Below are 15134 nucleotides of genomic sequence, written 5' to 3'. Positions count from 1 at the left end.
CAGTCCAGCCCGAACTGCCAAGCCATGCCTTCCCTGGACCGGAAACAAGCTTCCGAGGACTGGTTTCTGGCATTCCAGCCGTCTTCAGCCCGGCTTGCTTGAATCCAGTGGCAAAGTGAGCAAGGGACTCACGTCTGAGCTTACCCAGCCACACTTATGGCGGCCAAAAGCGGCACAGAAGGGGGTGGTAATGGACGGAGCATCGGAACCAATCAAACACTCACACCCAGTCAAAAGATCTGGGTTTAATCCATCACCGTTTTTTAGCCCACTCTGCCACCCCAGTTCAGACATGGCTATGTGCAAATCAGTCTGACCCTGTGCCTCATGGGAACAGTCCAGCCCGAACTGCCAAGCCATGGAGCATCTGAACCAATCAAACACTCACACCCAGTCAAAAGATCTGGGTTTAGTCCATCACCACCCCCTTTTGTACCAATATGTACCAAGACATTTACCCACAGACACAGAATGTATAAAACCATTTGATGCATCAGTCCCCTTTTGTAACATGTCAGTATTGATTGGATGTCAACTGAAAAACACCCAGGCTTTAAACCAATGCAGTGTGTAGTGGCATGTACCATGAAATTTTTGCTGTCACCATGTAGAAGGGACAGTGGTGAAAACATGGCACAAGACTTTTCACATACCAACAAAATGCATAGCTACAAGGAGCCCATTGTTATGTGTGAAACCTTCAGCTAATCCTGCCTTATTCCCCAACTGCAACTGCTGGGGCTTTTGAGACCCTAGTTGCAAAGTTAACAACAAAATGTCAAGTCTCAGAATACACTGTGATGTCTGATAAAAGGTCAGGGCTGATGTTATGTGAGACATTTGCCAAGGAGACACTGGGCAGCTATGAATGTCCACACACCAGAAGCATCCCCTTAATTTAGTCAGACTAGGAGTAAAGAAGAGCAGTGGCAAATATTCTTAAAGCATCAAGTTTCAAATGCCATAAAATGCTATTAGAGTGAAGGGCTACACATTAATCCAATGTAATTCAAAATTGTAAAGGTTTCACAAGGCACAAAGCTGTTGGCAGGGTTTACCACCCCTACATTGTCATAATATTCCGTAAGGAGTATGTGATTGACCATCACCCGGGTCTAGGAATTTTATTAAAATATCAGAATATAGCATAGTTTTTTTATCCATGAATAGTCCTGTAAACCAGAGAGATAAATTGAGTATAAGATGTGAGAGGGTAATGCGGTATGAGGGAGAATGAGAATGCAGTACATACAGTTGTAAGCTTAAAACAGCCTGGCATAAGTCCATTAGGCACTTTGTCAATAGGAAGCTACTGCATACTTTCCATTACTCCTCCTTCAAATTAAATATGGGCTTTATAACAATCGCTGCAAAGAACAATGGTTTGTGAACACTGGAAAACAGTTTTTGTCTGTTTTGGGGGTTAGTCAAGTGAATATAAATTGATAAGCAATGATTTCAGAGGGTTTAGAAACACTGAGAAAACACCACTGAAATCCACAAAAAATAAAAACAGGACAGCCTACCTATTGTATAACCATCAAAGCACAGAACTGCAACTTTTCTTTATACATTCCTAAATTAAAGAGATCCCTTTACATTTACTTGAAATTAAAGACCAGCATAATGTACCACGCAATGTAGTTTTGTATTGTAAACCAGACCTTTGTTTATTGTGCTAATTCACACAGAATCAATTATTAAATTAATTTTGACACTTGAATTACCAATCATATTAATACATTCTGTGCATGAGCTGATGGGCAAAGAACAGGACTATCACTGTTTCTGTTAACTGAATAAAAAATAAATTTTCCACATTTGTACATTGTTTTCAGTTGGCACAAAAAGGTTGTAACCATGGCTTTCTTGGGCAATATACCTTTTAGTGGACATGTGTTTGCTAGCCATGTGGGCATCATCCATCTTGTTAACTAAGCCTTACTGTGCACATGTTTCTTCAGACCACTAATTAGGTCTATCAGCATTTTTTAGACTTTATTTTACTCCTAGACTGTCATGGTTTCAACCACATTGAGGGAGAGAGATGGACACATTTCAGTCCATACACAACATACTTTAGGGGACAGAGATACATTCTACAATGTGGAAAAAAAGAATCAAAAAGTTAGTCTTTGTCCCAGTTCCTTGTGGAACTCATTGTGGTAACTCTAAATAGCAGAAATCAATCCTACAATAAACGAAATGGAGGACACAGTACCTGGGTAAACTGATTTTACATTACATTTGTGGTGCATGTATTGGAGGTCAGTTTTTTGAGGTGATTGGCAAATACATTGGACATACAGTTCACCCTGTACAGAGTGTTACCAGATCCATATGCTGCTAGATATAACGCCTGTGCCCCTAAGCAGGGTCAGATTGGGATCACAATTTGGCCCGGGCACTGCCAAAGAAAGTGGCCCACATTCGCGAGGGTGCACTTTCATGAAGCACCATTTGGTTCCTTTCAGAGTTCTCATTTGTAGAGAAATGTTTGGTAAATGAAGTATTTTAATGCTTATAAAGACAGTAAAGACTAGGAACACTGCAGTTCTGAAATCTGAATTCCTACTTGCAGTCTTAACGCCCTGCACAATGTAGTTAGGTCCTCTTTCCCAACCAGCTATGTCCTTGACTCTGATCATCACATAAATCAGAAACTAGTACAAAGGAATTTCTGGGAATAGAACATGTAATAACAAAAGTAAGAGGCGGAGCAGCTCTGAACTTCTGCCTTTGGAGAATAGAACCTCTAATGACAAACAGTCTTCACTTTTCCAAGAGAATATATGTCCAATGCCACACAGAACTCACAAGAAGCAATAAAGACCCTTTGTTCTCAGAATCATGGTCCCAATGACCCACAGAAAACTAGTGATATTGGTTTAAATATTCCATCTGTGTAACAGTCCCTCACAATTCTTCACAAGCACCTCCATGTGTAAGAAGCATACTGTAGCACCAAATGTGAAGCACGTTCTGTGGGCCACATGCATGATAACAAAATACACCCAACCAAAAAAAGTTGTCCAATACCAAATGGCTCTCCTCTTGCAGCAGATTAAAGCCACGTGTTTGGGCAAAACAGGGCCTAAGCCCTTAAAGAGACCTGTGGCAATTAGCATGCAGAAAAGCTCCTATAAGAATGGCAATAACCATGAAAACAAAAAAATCAGTAAAAAAGATCTATAACCTCAACATGCTTGAAAAGGAAAATCTTGCTGCACAGAGAAAGAAGTGTCAAGTTTGTAAGTTTTGCTTAGGCCTCGAGCATGGCCTAGCTTAGAATGAGGCTCATACAGTTCTCTTTTGAGGAAGCACATTACACAGTCTTAAACATATCTTGAAATTAACGCACACACACGTTGTCATATTCTGACCTATGATCTAAAACAGGGTCAAATCAGAATGACCTCCAGACTACAGCCAAAAACGAACCGAAAATAACTAATTAATATTCCTAGCCTATTGAGAAATACGTCCCTTGTCTGCATTTTGGAGGAGGCCTTTAAAATAGAGCTAAACGGTTGACTGGCACACAAATGAATCCGTTCAATAGTGCATAAAAAATGGTAAAATAAATCCATAAAAATTGTTCCTACCTGTTCCTTCTTGCTACGGAGGAAGGTATCTGCTAGCAACACAATGCATTTCTGGGTGCAGGAACACTGGATGTGACTTTGAGTACTGCTTTACTCCCGCCCTCTGTGTGTAAGCAGTTTGATGGAGGAGCCAGGAACTACGCTGTTGTGATCACCCCTTTTCCTGTTATCAAGTGCCTCTGCCCCCGTCTGTCGCCCGGTGTGTGGGGGCAGGTGTGGCCTGAATGACCCCCCCACTCCCCACCCCCCTCCACCAAGCCTTGACACCTTTTTCCCTCTCAGCTACTGGTGCCAGCCCTGGGGCGGGAGCCCCATGAGCACACAGCTTGTTCTGCAAGCACTACAAGGGGCCTGAGGTTAGCTGCTGCAAAAAAGACAAACAATGCTGCTCACTCTCTGACGGTGCTCATTGCACTGAGCTTTCTAAGCTTTAATTCTTCATATCTTTACAAAAGGCAATAAGGCATGCACTTCTATTGGTAAACAATCATGGCCAGACTTCCAAAAGACAATGTAGATTCTAGTAAGAGGACTGTGAAGCTGGTGTATCATTCAGGTGCAGCACAAACTTAGTGCTCACAGAGCAGGATGGAATAACTGCATGGAAGCTTGCAACTTTATCAGTTGCTGGTTGGAAAATAAAACAGACTTTAAAGGCGATTTCTCAACATTTTCAAACAGATTCCTTGATGCGAGTATATTTTGTCCGGATCCTTTTCAGCTGTTGAGCCGGAGCTTCTTTCATGTAAAAAATAAGTCCCATTTCCAGTCATTCTTATGCAATATATTTGCTGACTTTAATTAAGTGGGTCACAAAGATGCTGCATTTTAAGATATCTTGCAGTGTTAAGGCACATGCTGCAAAGATGTGTGCGTCCAGCAGTTTTCAGAGCATATTAATAATGGCAAGATCGGATTCATGTACTTTTCATTAATCCTAACATAGAGGTTTAGTGTGCCTTCTGCAAAGCGCAACTTGGAACATGCCTGTCGCAAATTTGTATTTACTTGTAGATAGGCCAGCGGGTTTTGACACCGATGTTTTTTGGTGCTTGCAGTTCACAACTTGCAATCCTTCGACACAGTGACTTATGAACCGGAATCAAAGAGCTGCATGCAAACTTTCTCAATCTTTCCACGTTCTAAGGTTGCTAAAAACTGTTTCTTTAGGTATCGATACACTCTTATTAGCATATATAACCCCAATCACTGTGCTTGTGTTTTTCCACACTAAGCACTCGTCGCAATCAATGCCTATTAGTGTGAGAATCTGTGCAAAAAGAGGTCACGGGGGCGCAAAGAAACATTGTAGTACCAGGCGCCACCAATGTGTCAAACAGAACACTGTTTCTGGGCTGTGTGGGCTACAGGGGGGCCTAGGTGAGAATGGCTAAATGGCGTCAGCAACACCTGGCCCCCAGGGAGGCTGATTTTCACGCACAATCACCCGCTCCCCAGCCCCCCTTCAGGGCGATTGCTTGGCAAGGCAGGGGGACAAGGAGAGGCCACCGCTGATCCTCGCCCAAGGGCCATATGACACGACACCCAGAGAGGCTCCTTTACTCTCTCTGTCCAGTGCCCTCTGGCTCTGTGGGATGAGAAAGAAAATGAAAACGGCCACAGAGGACACAGACACCAGCCCTTCGGCCAATGCCCGACTGCCCGCTGTGCCAATCCGCCCCTAAGGCCCTGTAGTCACCATCTTTCATCTCGTACTCCCTTTAATTATATTAATCCATGCTGATTTGTACTGTACCACTTCAAACTGGCTAAACATGATGAAGGATGTTTGGGGAAGAGAAGTGGAAGACAAATGGTCTTCGCCCTTAGGCCAGGATTCTGGAATTTTGTTCCAGGAGTCCAAAGCACATATTTACACCAGTAGGAAGTCTCCTTCCATTGCACTCTGCGATTCTGGAGAAAACTAGGATCTTGAAGTGAGATGCACACACTTGCACACTATGCTCGCACACACAATACTCACACGCACTATACTCACATGAACTACACACTTGTTCCTAAGTGGCATAACCAGGAGCAGGGAGTTATATTGCCACATCTCTCCTACTGAAGTAATCCAGCCCTTTAAATTACCTGGCATGCAGGTGAGTTTAAAACGTCCAGGACCATTTTCGTCTAGAAAACCGTTGTACGAGGAACTTCCCTATAGTAGTTGTGGGTTTAGATGAGTAAGTCTGCAGTGATCTCAATTGTAGACTACACCCTGTTTGGCAGGCAATACAGTTTAGTTCGAATGTAGAAGTTGTCTTTTACTTTCTTCTTTAACATCCGAAGAACCATGCCATAAGCTCAGTCTCTTTCGTTCTCGATTTTTAAGGGTTCTGCTGAAGATACAAGTGGCACGCAGTCTTTGTCTGGATTACTGAATAAGTGCAAGACTCCCCAAGGACAGAGACTGATGAACCAGTGGATTAAGCAGCCGCTTATGGACAAGAATAAGATTGAAGAAAGGTAAATACAAATTCTAATAGGTTACTTTGCTAGTCACTCCATTATATAATAACGTTAGGTGATGATGTTTTTATGGGTGGTTTGTATACTTGGAAGCAAAGATAACTGGAAATGGGTGTAACTGTACTTCAATCTCTGAACTATCATTTAGGGTCTCACTTCGTTAACTTTTTCTTTAGGTTTAATTGTTGGAGGGAACAGCGAAGATGTGTTTCTCCATGTAACCTTGTGATCAAAACATTGTTTTCTGAATAAGCAGCATGTTTCATTTTAGATGTAGGAAACAGTTGAGGAGACCAATCCGACAGGAGTAGTGTTCATAGTTTCATGCTCTGTCCTATTTGTGACAAATGTTCCCCTTCTCCAATCTTCTTTCTAAATATGTGGGGACATTCATGGAGGTTAACTAAATCGGCATTTTCTGTAGAATAATTAGCCACTGAAATGTTGCCTCCTGCTTCCCTGGCAGTTTCTCCCAACTCCCAGTGTTACTAATAGAGGCTGCTGTGCGGCTCCAGTGAGTAGCCCTTGACCTCTTTTGGTCGTTGTGCCACTTCCCCTGCTGCCAGCACCACCAGACCAGGACAATGCTTCCTGTCTCCACCACAGCTAGTTCGAGACCGCTGCTTGGCGGCCCACTGGGCTAAGACCTCCATTTAGAGCTTTGTTTTAGCTTTAGTTTGCTTGCTTTAATTTTGTTTGGTTGCCGTTGATTCAGCTTGGTTAATTTGATTTGCGGACCTAGTATGGGCTATCTTTGGTCGGAGCCCAGTTGTTTACCCCACCCATTCTTTTTTTTCATTCTGTTTTTCAATGCCCCATCTCTGTTCCTGCTCCCCACCCTCCCGGACATCCTTACCCACCTCCCAGGGCTATTTATGGAGGCCCTGTGTGAGGTTGTGCTGCTGCCAAGCCACAAACGTGGGTCCCGGGCTCACTGTGCCACTGGAATCAAGCTATCCTATAGACGTGGGCCACGCCAAAGGCAAGCCAGTCTGTGCCTGGACTTAGCCCAGCTCCAGGAACCCTGGTATTCCACCATCTGCCGCCACACCACTGAGGAGCTCCTGGCCCTGGACGCCGCAACAACAACTGCTTCTCACCCTCTCCCTGATCTACCACAGGTCCCTTCACCTGCCACCACTGCCGATTCTCCTGCTACACAGGACAACCTGACCGCACTGTACCCAGTGCATCTTCCTCTTGGAAGACCACTAACAACCTGGAACCGCTCCAAAGCTCAACCTCTGCTCTCTCTGCAAACACTTCACCAAAATCTGGGACACTATCACCACCCTCTCACCTAACATGACCTACATCACTGAAGCATGGCTTATCCCCCTCTTCAAACCCCCACATCACCTCCGCCGTTCCTGACTGCTACAAGATGATACAAGGAGAGCGCACCAACAGACACTGCTGGGGCGTCGCCATAGTCTTCAAGGAATCAATCCGATGCACCAAAACCAACGACGACCCAATGCTTCTCCTTGCGCACCTCGACTTCTGACTACAAACTAATGCTAAGACCACGATAAGGGACACCCACCCCAACAGACCCAAACCAGCATTCTGCTACGCCATCTCCAACCTCCGCTCCCCCTTACCATAGACTCCCACCACTACGACCTGCTTGACTGTCTCAATTTACACATCAACGACTCCAACAATGCCAACTCTACCTCCCTCCTGGAGAAGCTCAACAACATGGGCCTCACCCAGCTGGTCATCGAACCCACTCACAAAGCTGGATACACACTCAACTTAATTTTTACCTCCGGTGACGGAATCCAATTCACCCAAGTCACAGAAATCACCTGGACTGACCACACCCTGTCTCACCACCTTTCCAACCTCTGAACCAACCCAATCAGCATGGAACACATCAGCATCCTCAACATCTCCATTCCACAGCAACCTTCCCAGACAAATGAAAACATGCAGAGGTCAGACCTGTCCTAAAGAAGCCCTCTGCTGACCCCAGTGACCTAAGAAATTACTGACCGTCTCCCTGCTCGCCTACCCTGCCAAAGTACTTTAGAAACCCATCAATCTACAGCTAACCGGATACCTGGAACAAAACCACCTTCTTGATGCCTCACAATCAGGATTCTGTGCCAACCACAGCACTGAGACCATGCTGATCGCAGCCACAGACCACATCCAAACTCTTCTCAACCACAGAGAAACTGTAGCCTTGATCCTCCTCGACCTCACTGCTGTATTCAACACTGTCTCCCACCACACCCTCATCGACAGACTCCACAGCGTCTGCATACAGCAAAACATCCAGAAGTGGATCACCTCTTTCCTTTCAGGACACACTTAGGGCATCAAACTGCCTCCCTTCAACTCTGCACCCAAGGACATCATATGCTGTGTACCCCAAGGATCATTCCCCCACCCCGTTCAACATCTACATGACCCCCCGGCACATGCCGTCAGATCCCATGGAGTCAACATAATCTTCTACGCTGACGACACTTAACTAATTCTCTCACTCACCGAGGACACCTCCAACGCCAAAAGCAATTTATGCAACACCACGACCAATGTAGCCAGATGAATGATAGACAGGTGCCTCAAACTCCACTCCAACAAAACAGAACTGCTCTTCTAGAACAACATCTCCTGCATGGGACCACAGCTGACCATACAGCACAACGCAGCTAAACTCATCCTGGAGCTATCCAAACAGACCTGCATCACCCCTCACCTCAGAAACCTCCACTGGCTCTTCTCCCAGAAGAGGTGTCAGTTCAAGATCCTCGCACACGCATACAAAGCTCTACATGACCAAAGACCATCCTACATCAACCATCGACTGAACTTCCACCTGCCAGCTAGACAACAGCCTCACTAGCCCTCGCACACACCCCTGCATCCATCGCAGCCGCAGCAGGGGCTGCTCCTTCTCCTACATCGCGGCTAAGACCTGGAACAACCTGTCCCTCCACCTCCAAGCAGCACCCTCCCTGGCAAACTTAAAAAAGAAACGCTAGACCTGCTTTTTTACCTCCACGCCCAGATAACCCTGGAAGTGACAGTGCTGCCGGATACAGTGCTGCTCTATACAAATGCTGATTGGTTGATTGATCGCCTCAACCCAACCAGCTGTATATGAGGCTTTAGTTGCATTTGAAGCTAGACTTTTTTATTATGTCTCCTTTTTGGTAAGAATAAATATGCTACAGAATGAAGGATATCTGACTTCATACCTGCTCTGGACAACCCTGCACTGACGATGCTTGGCACTTATCACCTGCCATTTTATGTATCTGATGTGTTCCTTTGCTCAGTTTAAATAGCCAATTCTGATTATAAAACGCTTTTGACAGTTTGAGTTTCTTAACTCATGAGTTTGTCAATGTCTGATTGATCATTGTGCTTAGAAGATTTAGTTTTAGAAAACAAAAATGTTTTTCAGATGGAAGTTCTGGAATAGATGCTGACTCCTGCTCTCATTTTAGGTCCATTCACCACAGCGGTGATGAGAGGATGAAATGTAAGGAGATGTAACCGAGCTAAAGTATTTTTATTATAAGTGTGTTCTTTGGAAATATAGCTCTCTGGCAAGTTAATAAAACATGTAGTTCAGCTGGACTGCAGATCTCGGACTCAAACCATTTTTAGGTCTCACCTAGCGACTCAGCGCATGCCCTGCTCGCCTTGGCGAGACCTATTGTCGTTGGTTTCTCTGCCGAAGAGGGACAGGAGATACTCCTGTTCCCACGTAGGGCTGGCCTTTGAACACAACACGCTCATGGCGCACTTTCACTTTCCCTCCCCCGTCCTGGTGGCTGTTGTCTGTGAAGAACTTAGGAGACCATGTATGGCGGCATTGTTGGAGCATTAATCCTGCTGAGTCTTCCAACGGCATTTGACACCATGAACGGTTCCATTTTAATATCTAGATCCTAAATCTGGAAACAAGTGACGTGACCGGACATGGGTCTGGCCATTTCTTACATTCCATGCGGAAGTTGTGAACTTCTGTCCTCAAATGTCCTCTTGTCCGTTCACCATAGGTGCCTCTTAGCACTGCTTTCTTCTGTTCGTTCAATGCATATATGCTTACTTTTGTGCTCTGGGTGTTGCAATTTTCATTTTGTTTTAGTGGGTGTATAGTAGCTATTTTTACCTGTATGATCTATCATTCGTTCAAACCTAATCCCAGCGAAACAGAGGTTGTACTGGTTCACAGTCCTTACTCTCTGTGAAGGCCTGTCCACGTCCCCTCTGTAACACAGCCGCAGAGGGCTGAAGGAGATTTGTTTTTTTTAATGCAGCACAAACCAACTTGCAGTTGCAAAAAATTCAATACAGTACATCAATTAAGCAGGCAGCCAGGAGTCTGTAAAAAAAAAACCAATAAAAGTAATTCAGAGTGTTAAAATAAAATGCACAACGTGAATGGCGTATGGAATGAAGTAGATGTGTTAAATTTGTAATAGAGCAGTGGAACAAGATGCAGAAAATGAAAGAACCTTAATGTGATATCATGGAAAAACTTAATGTGTGACCAATACAAGCATGCACCTATATGCTGCCATAGCAGGCCGCTACAAAACATTGTGGAATTGCCAAGAGTTAGGAGCTCACAGACTAAATCTAAGAACATTAGTGATTGATGTATGTTAATGTTAATGTTATTGGGATTTATATAGCGCTCGGCTGCCCCAGCCAAGGGGCGTCCCGGCGCTGCGAGTGAGGCTGAAGGCAGAAAAGAAGAAAGCATCAGAGGGGAGAAGGGGAGATTACTGAAAGAGGTGGGTTTTGATGGCTTTCCTGAATGCCAGAAGGTCCTGTATGCCACGGATTGTTTCTGGTAGGCTGTTCCAAAGCTTGGCAGCGAGCAGGCTGAAGGATCGGCCGCCCATTCTGGCCAGTTTTTAATTCGTATTTTAATTGCATTTATGTAACCCTTTAACTACTGACGAGGCATTGAACTACTTTGCAGATTGTTAGCATGCTTCTTTGTGGGATTGCCTTGGTTACAAATGCAATTGAGAAACCCTTGTTTTCCCACTGTAAAAGTCAAATTTTTTGGCTTTTGGTTTTACCAGCATGCCTGCCAAACTGACCTATTTCTAACAAACCTGTTGAAAGTGATCCTCCCCTTTCAAATACCAGCCTCTTTCAGCTCTTAGCTTGAGATTTTGTTAATCATGCCTTGGCTCAGCCCAGTAGGAAGTGCTTCTCTCGCCTAATGGCGTCGGCTGTTTGGGTTCATCCTTCCGTATTCACTCAAGGTCTTGGTTTGAGCTACATGAGAGACGATTTCACAACAATAACTGTTTATCCTTACCTGCTGTTTCTTCCTGTGTTTCTCACTGTACTGTGATAACACTACATGTGTTAGTACACTGTGCGCATTAGTACCAAGACCTATTGGCTTTGCTAAGTATTGTTTTGTTGGTAATGGTTTAGGAATTGTGTTCATAATGCCAGAGTACACAAGATGCAACTTACTGACGAGACACACAGGCCAGAGCCGTTCTAGAGTTGCTTCTGGACTAGGCTACGCTTCACAGTTCAGGATAGACTGTTCCAGTGAGGACAGGGTCAATACTCATTTGCATAAGGTGAACCTCTGTTGAGAACGGCTTGGAGGGTGCAAAACGTTGGATTGAAATGCAGCCCTAGCAATTTCCAGTGACTGAGATGAATTTTATCATTCCTTCATCACCCTGTTTCTGCCAACCGCTGCAGGACACTGACTGCCATGGGCAGCAGATTTTTTCTGCCAGTGGAGGTTATGAGCAGAGCCCTGCCAAAGGCTAGGCCATACGGCCAACTCCCATTACATGTGAAGGGTGTGCTCAATGTGGATTAGGTACGTGGCAAGTGAATGCAGTACATCATCATAATAAAAGGAATTTCACTGAAAAAAACACAGTTAAAGGTTAGTTATGGTGTAAAGAACACAAACTTGAAAAAGCTTTTAAATTGGCTAGATATGGAATGCAGTACATAACACGTCTGACATGCTCTGTACACCCCTTTGCCTATGTCCTTTGAAACAAGCATTGGCAATGCAATAGGTCTCGCATTTACGCGAGTTTGAGCTATTGATATTGCAAATAACAATGCCCTTTATATTTGTTTTCGTTTTAAAAACCTAATAAAAGGCGTTGTCATTTACAATGCCAATAGCTTTAACTCTTGTAACTGCGAGACCTATTGCATTGCAAATGCTTGTTTAGGAGGTGATAGCAATCGGTCTCTTATGGCTGTCCTATTTAAAGACCTATTTCTAAGTGTTTATGTTTCCATGGTTCAGCAAACTGAAACACAGATGTAGATATCTTTAACTTGTACAGAATTTTACATTTTAATTTTGCGGATTATCTATTAAATGTTTCTATTTTGTAGGGTTTCCCATTTTGTGGTGGCCTGCCACCTTCATACGAAAGTGTATATTTCTTTAAACTTTTGTCTTTGCTACACTAAAATTAATTTCCACTTGACCATCATATTTTATCATGCTTATGACCATTTACATAGCACACACACCATAGCTGTTGTTGTTTAATCATAAGGGGCACCAAACTCCATTAAAAACGTGTTGGCTACCTTGGAAGTATAAAAGACAAAATGTGCCCTTGACCTTAAACTTGTTACCAGCCAGCATTGTGCATGGCCATCTCTACAAATATGCTCAGTTCAGTGAGCTACCTTACTAGCATTTAATTTAATATTGACTCCGTGCTTCTAAGTGAGCACCTTGGCTTATAGCTCTTTCTGTGCTGTGGCACTGAATGCTTCGATTTCTGTAAAACTTATTTGGCACTATCTATGTAGATCACTGGTTCTGACTCTGGTCCTTTTGCTATATTTGATATCTCAGAGATTTGGTAGTAAATTAAAACTAACCAATGACACGCCACATTAAGAAGTGTGCATGTGTAGTGTTCTGTTAGCCCAAAGATATCATGCCGTAGTAAGTTTCACCTCATTTAGTTTTTCTGTTTAATGGTGAATCGGTGCTTTTCTTTTTCTCAGCCATTAAGAAATTGCCCCACTTGTTATTAGTTATTTGTTTATTGACCTAGTGTGAGGATTTGGCCAAGCTGAGAACAGTGCAGGAGCACTGGGGAGTCGACAGATGGCTAGAAGAGTGAATTGTGGGTAAGTGGAAGCAGAATACAGCTGTAGGTGGACCCTAGGCAGCAGGAATCCATCAGTAGGGCCTGGCCCTCGGGAGCCATGGGTTGTTCGATACTGAAGAAAAGCAAACTGCGCAGAAATGTAGGGCGGCTGGTTTGCTACCAGAGAGGAGCTATTTGAGGAAAAGTAACCAAATGGAGACCCACAAGGAAGCAAGGACCCCTGAAACTTCTACCTCGACTAGGGGAAGAGTAATCCAGCATGCTGATCTGCCATACCGGAGATGAATTCCGGGGAGAGGAAAGTGGGAAGAACCTGTCCAGGTATTTTTTTCGGTGTGTGCCATGCACAAGGTTGTCCACACAGAAACAGTCAAAGGACAGTTGGAGACCAAGCATCAGATAGCAACCAACTCCACCAGTCGTACCAATGGAGGGGGTGGGGGTATTAAGGTGGACTCTGTGACATGTCAAACAGGAGAGGGAAGCCAGAAGGTGGGGATGCGGTCTGCACGTCTTTGTTCTGTCCTTCAGGCTGGTTTCTGGGCATCTGGAGACCAAGGGAGAATGAAGATTGAGGTACTTATGTGTGCTACTTTGTAATGGACCTACGTGCTGTACATTGCATCCACCTAAAAAAGAAATAGTCTGTTGTCCTAATTAAATCGTTCGCAATCACTTACTGGCTAGCTTCCTCTCGTTCCTCTGAAATGTGGGGTGTGGTCTGCTGGCCTTTTGACCTTGACATACTTGCTGGGTGCTCCCCAAACACTCTTTGAAGGATTGTACAGTGCACCGTGTTGCTTATGCAGAAATATTCCCTGTGCCTTACTGCGCATTATGTTATGTGCTAACGATCTCTCCTAGGTAGGATGGCTACAGACACTGGGTTCAGTGTTCAGTTTGGCATAGCCAAACCACAATTTCTTTTTATCTATTCATAAGGCTCATTCAGTTTTGTAATAGACGCGCTTAAATAACTCATTCCAATATATGATAAAATGATACCTCCTCACCCCATTACCCCCAGCAACTATACATCCACAAAAGAATGAACTACTTTTAAGAAACATGTCACTCTGCACGCCAAGAGATTCACACCACACTCCCCAGACACCTGCCTGAATATTCAACAACTTGTCAAGAATCAACACGGTCTCGTTTGATTGTCTCGTTAAAACAGAATGTGTGCTAAAAACTGCAGTGGCTTTCAGGAAGTTGCTGAAACACCAGTTGTTATGTCTTTAGCGTTCCAAACTAGTGCAGGAATCGTTCTGCCGGAGGCCACAGCACCCAGTCTTTCAGGTATGCAGGGCTGAATTCAGTTTTCAGAATTAAGGCAAAAAAAAATCGACAAGGTTGGTTATAATGGTATCTAGATGTTATGAAGGTAGGTTACATTTAATTAAGTTCACGCATAAATCGCACTTTAGCGAAGACTATCTGTACACTGAAGTAAGTACCCTATACTTATTTGTACTTCTGATTCACATGCCTCCGGTATGACTGTAAGATTTACAGAAGCAGAAACCATATTAGAGTACTATAGTCAAATAATTTTGCGATAATACCTTTAATTAACATTGTCTTAAGCCAACATCTGGAGTCCAGTTTATAGAACAAGTGATTGGCATTGAATTCTACAGTGAGTGAGTAGCTTAAGGAATACTGGAAAGCCTCGGTTGCGTCTGTGGCACTAATCTTATGTGTTTAAATGTTTTGATTGTAGCATTCTAAACTGCATGAAAGCACCCAACCACTGAAATGTTCAGGGACTTTCTGCACAAGGAGCTGCCATAGAGGAGTCTTCTCTGAGGTCCTTTCTAAGTAAAACTTAAGGCACATCGAAAGTACTTGTTTCTTTAGCTGATAAAGGATCCAGAGAGTATGATAAGAGCGCAATTTCCTAGATGCTATTGGTACAACTTTCTCCTGGTGAAAACATTGG

The 15134-nt window shown here is 43.9% G+C and overlaps 1 protein-coding gene across 1 annotated transcript in view; it reads left to right on the top strand.

The window, feature by feature from the left end:
• MSH2 (mutS homolog 2) overlaps positions 1-15134 on the top strand; it is a 755480-nt gene that overhangs the window by 108511 nt on the left and 631835 nt on the right. Inside the window, exon 6 of the mRNA XM_086927770.1 lies at positions 5944-6077. Within this exon, the coding sequence (XP_086783896.1) occupies positions 5944-6077 (134 nt within the window). The remainder of the gene's footprint in view (positions 1-5943; positions 6078-15134) is intronic.

The sequence above is a fragment of the Lissotriton vulgaris genome, chromosome 6 (assembly GCF_964263255.1).
Source record: "Lissotriton vulgaris chromosome 6, aLisVul1.2, whole genome shotgun sequence".
Taxonomy (NCBI): Eukaryota; Metazoa; Chordata; class Amphibia; order Caudata; family Salamandridae; genus Lissotriton; species Lissotriton vulgaris.
This window is presented reverse-complemented; position numbering and strand designations above follow the sequence as displayed.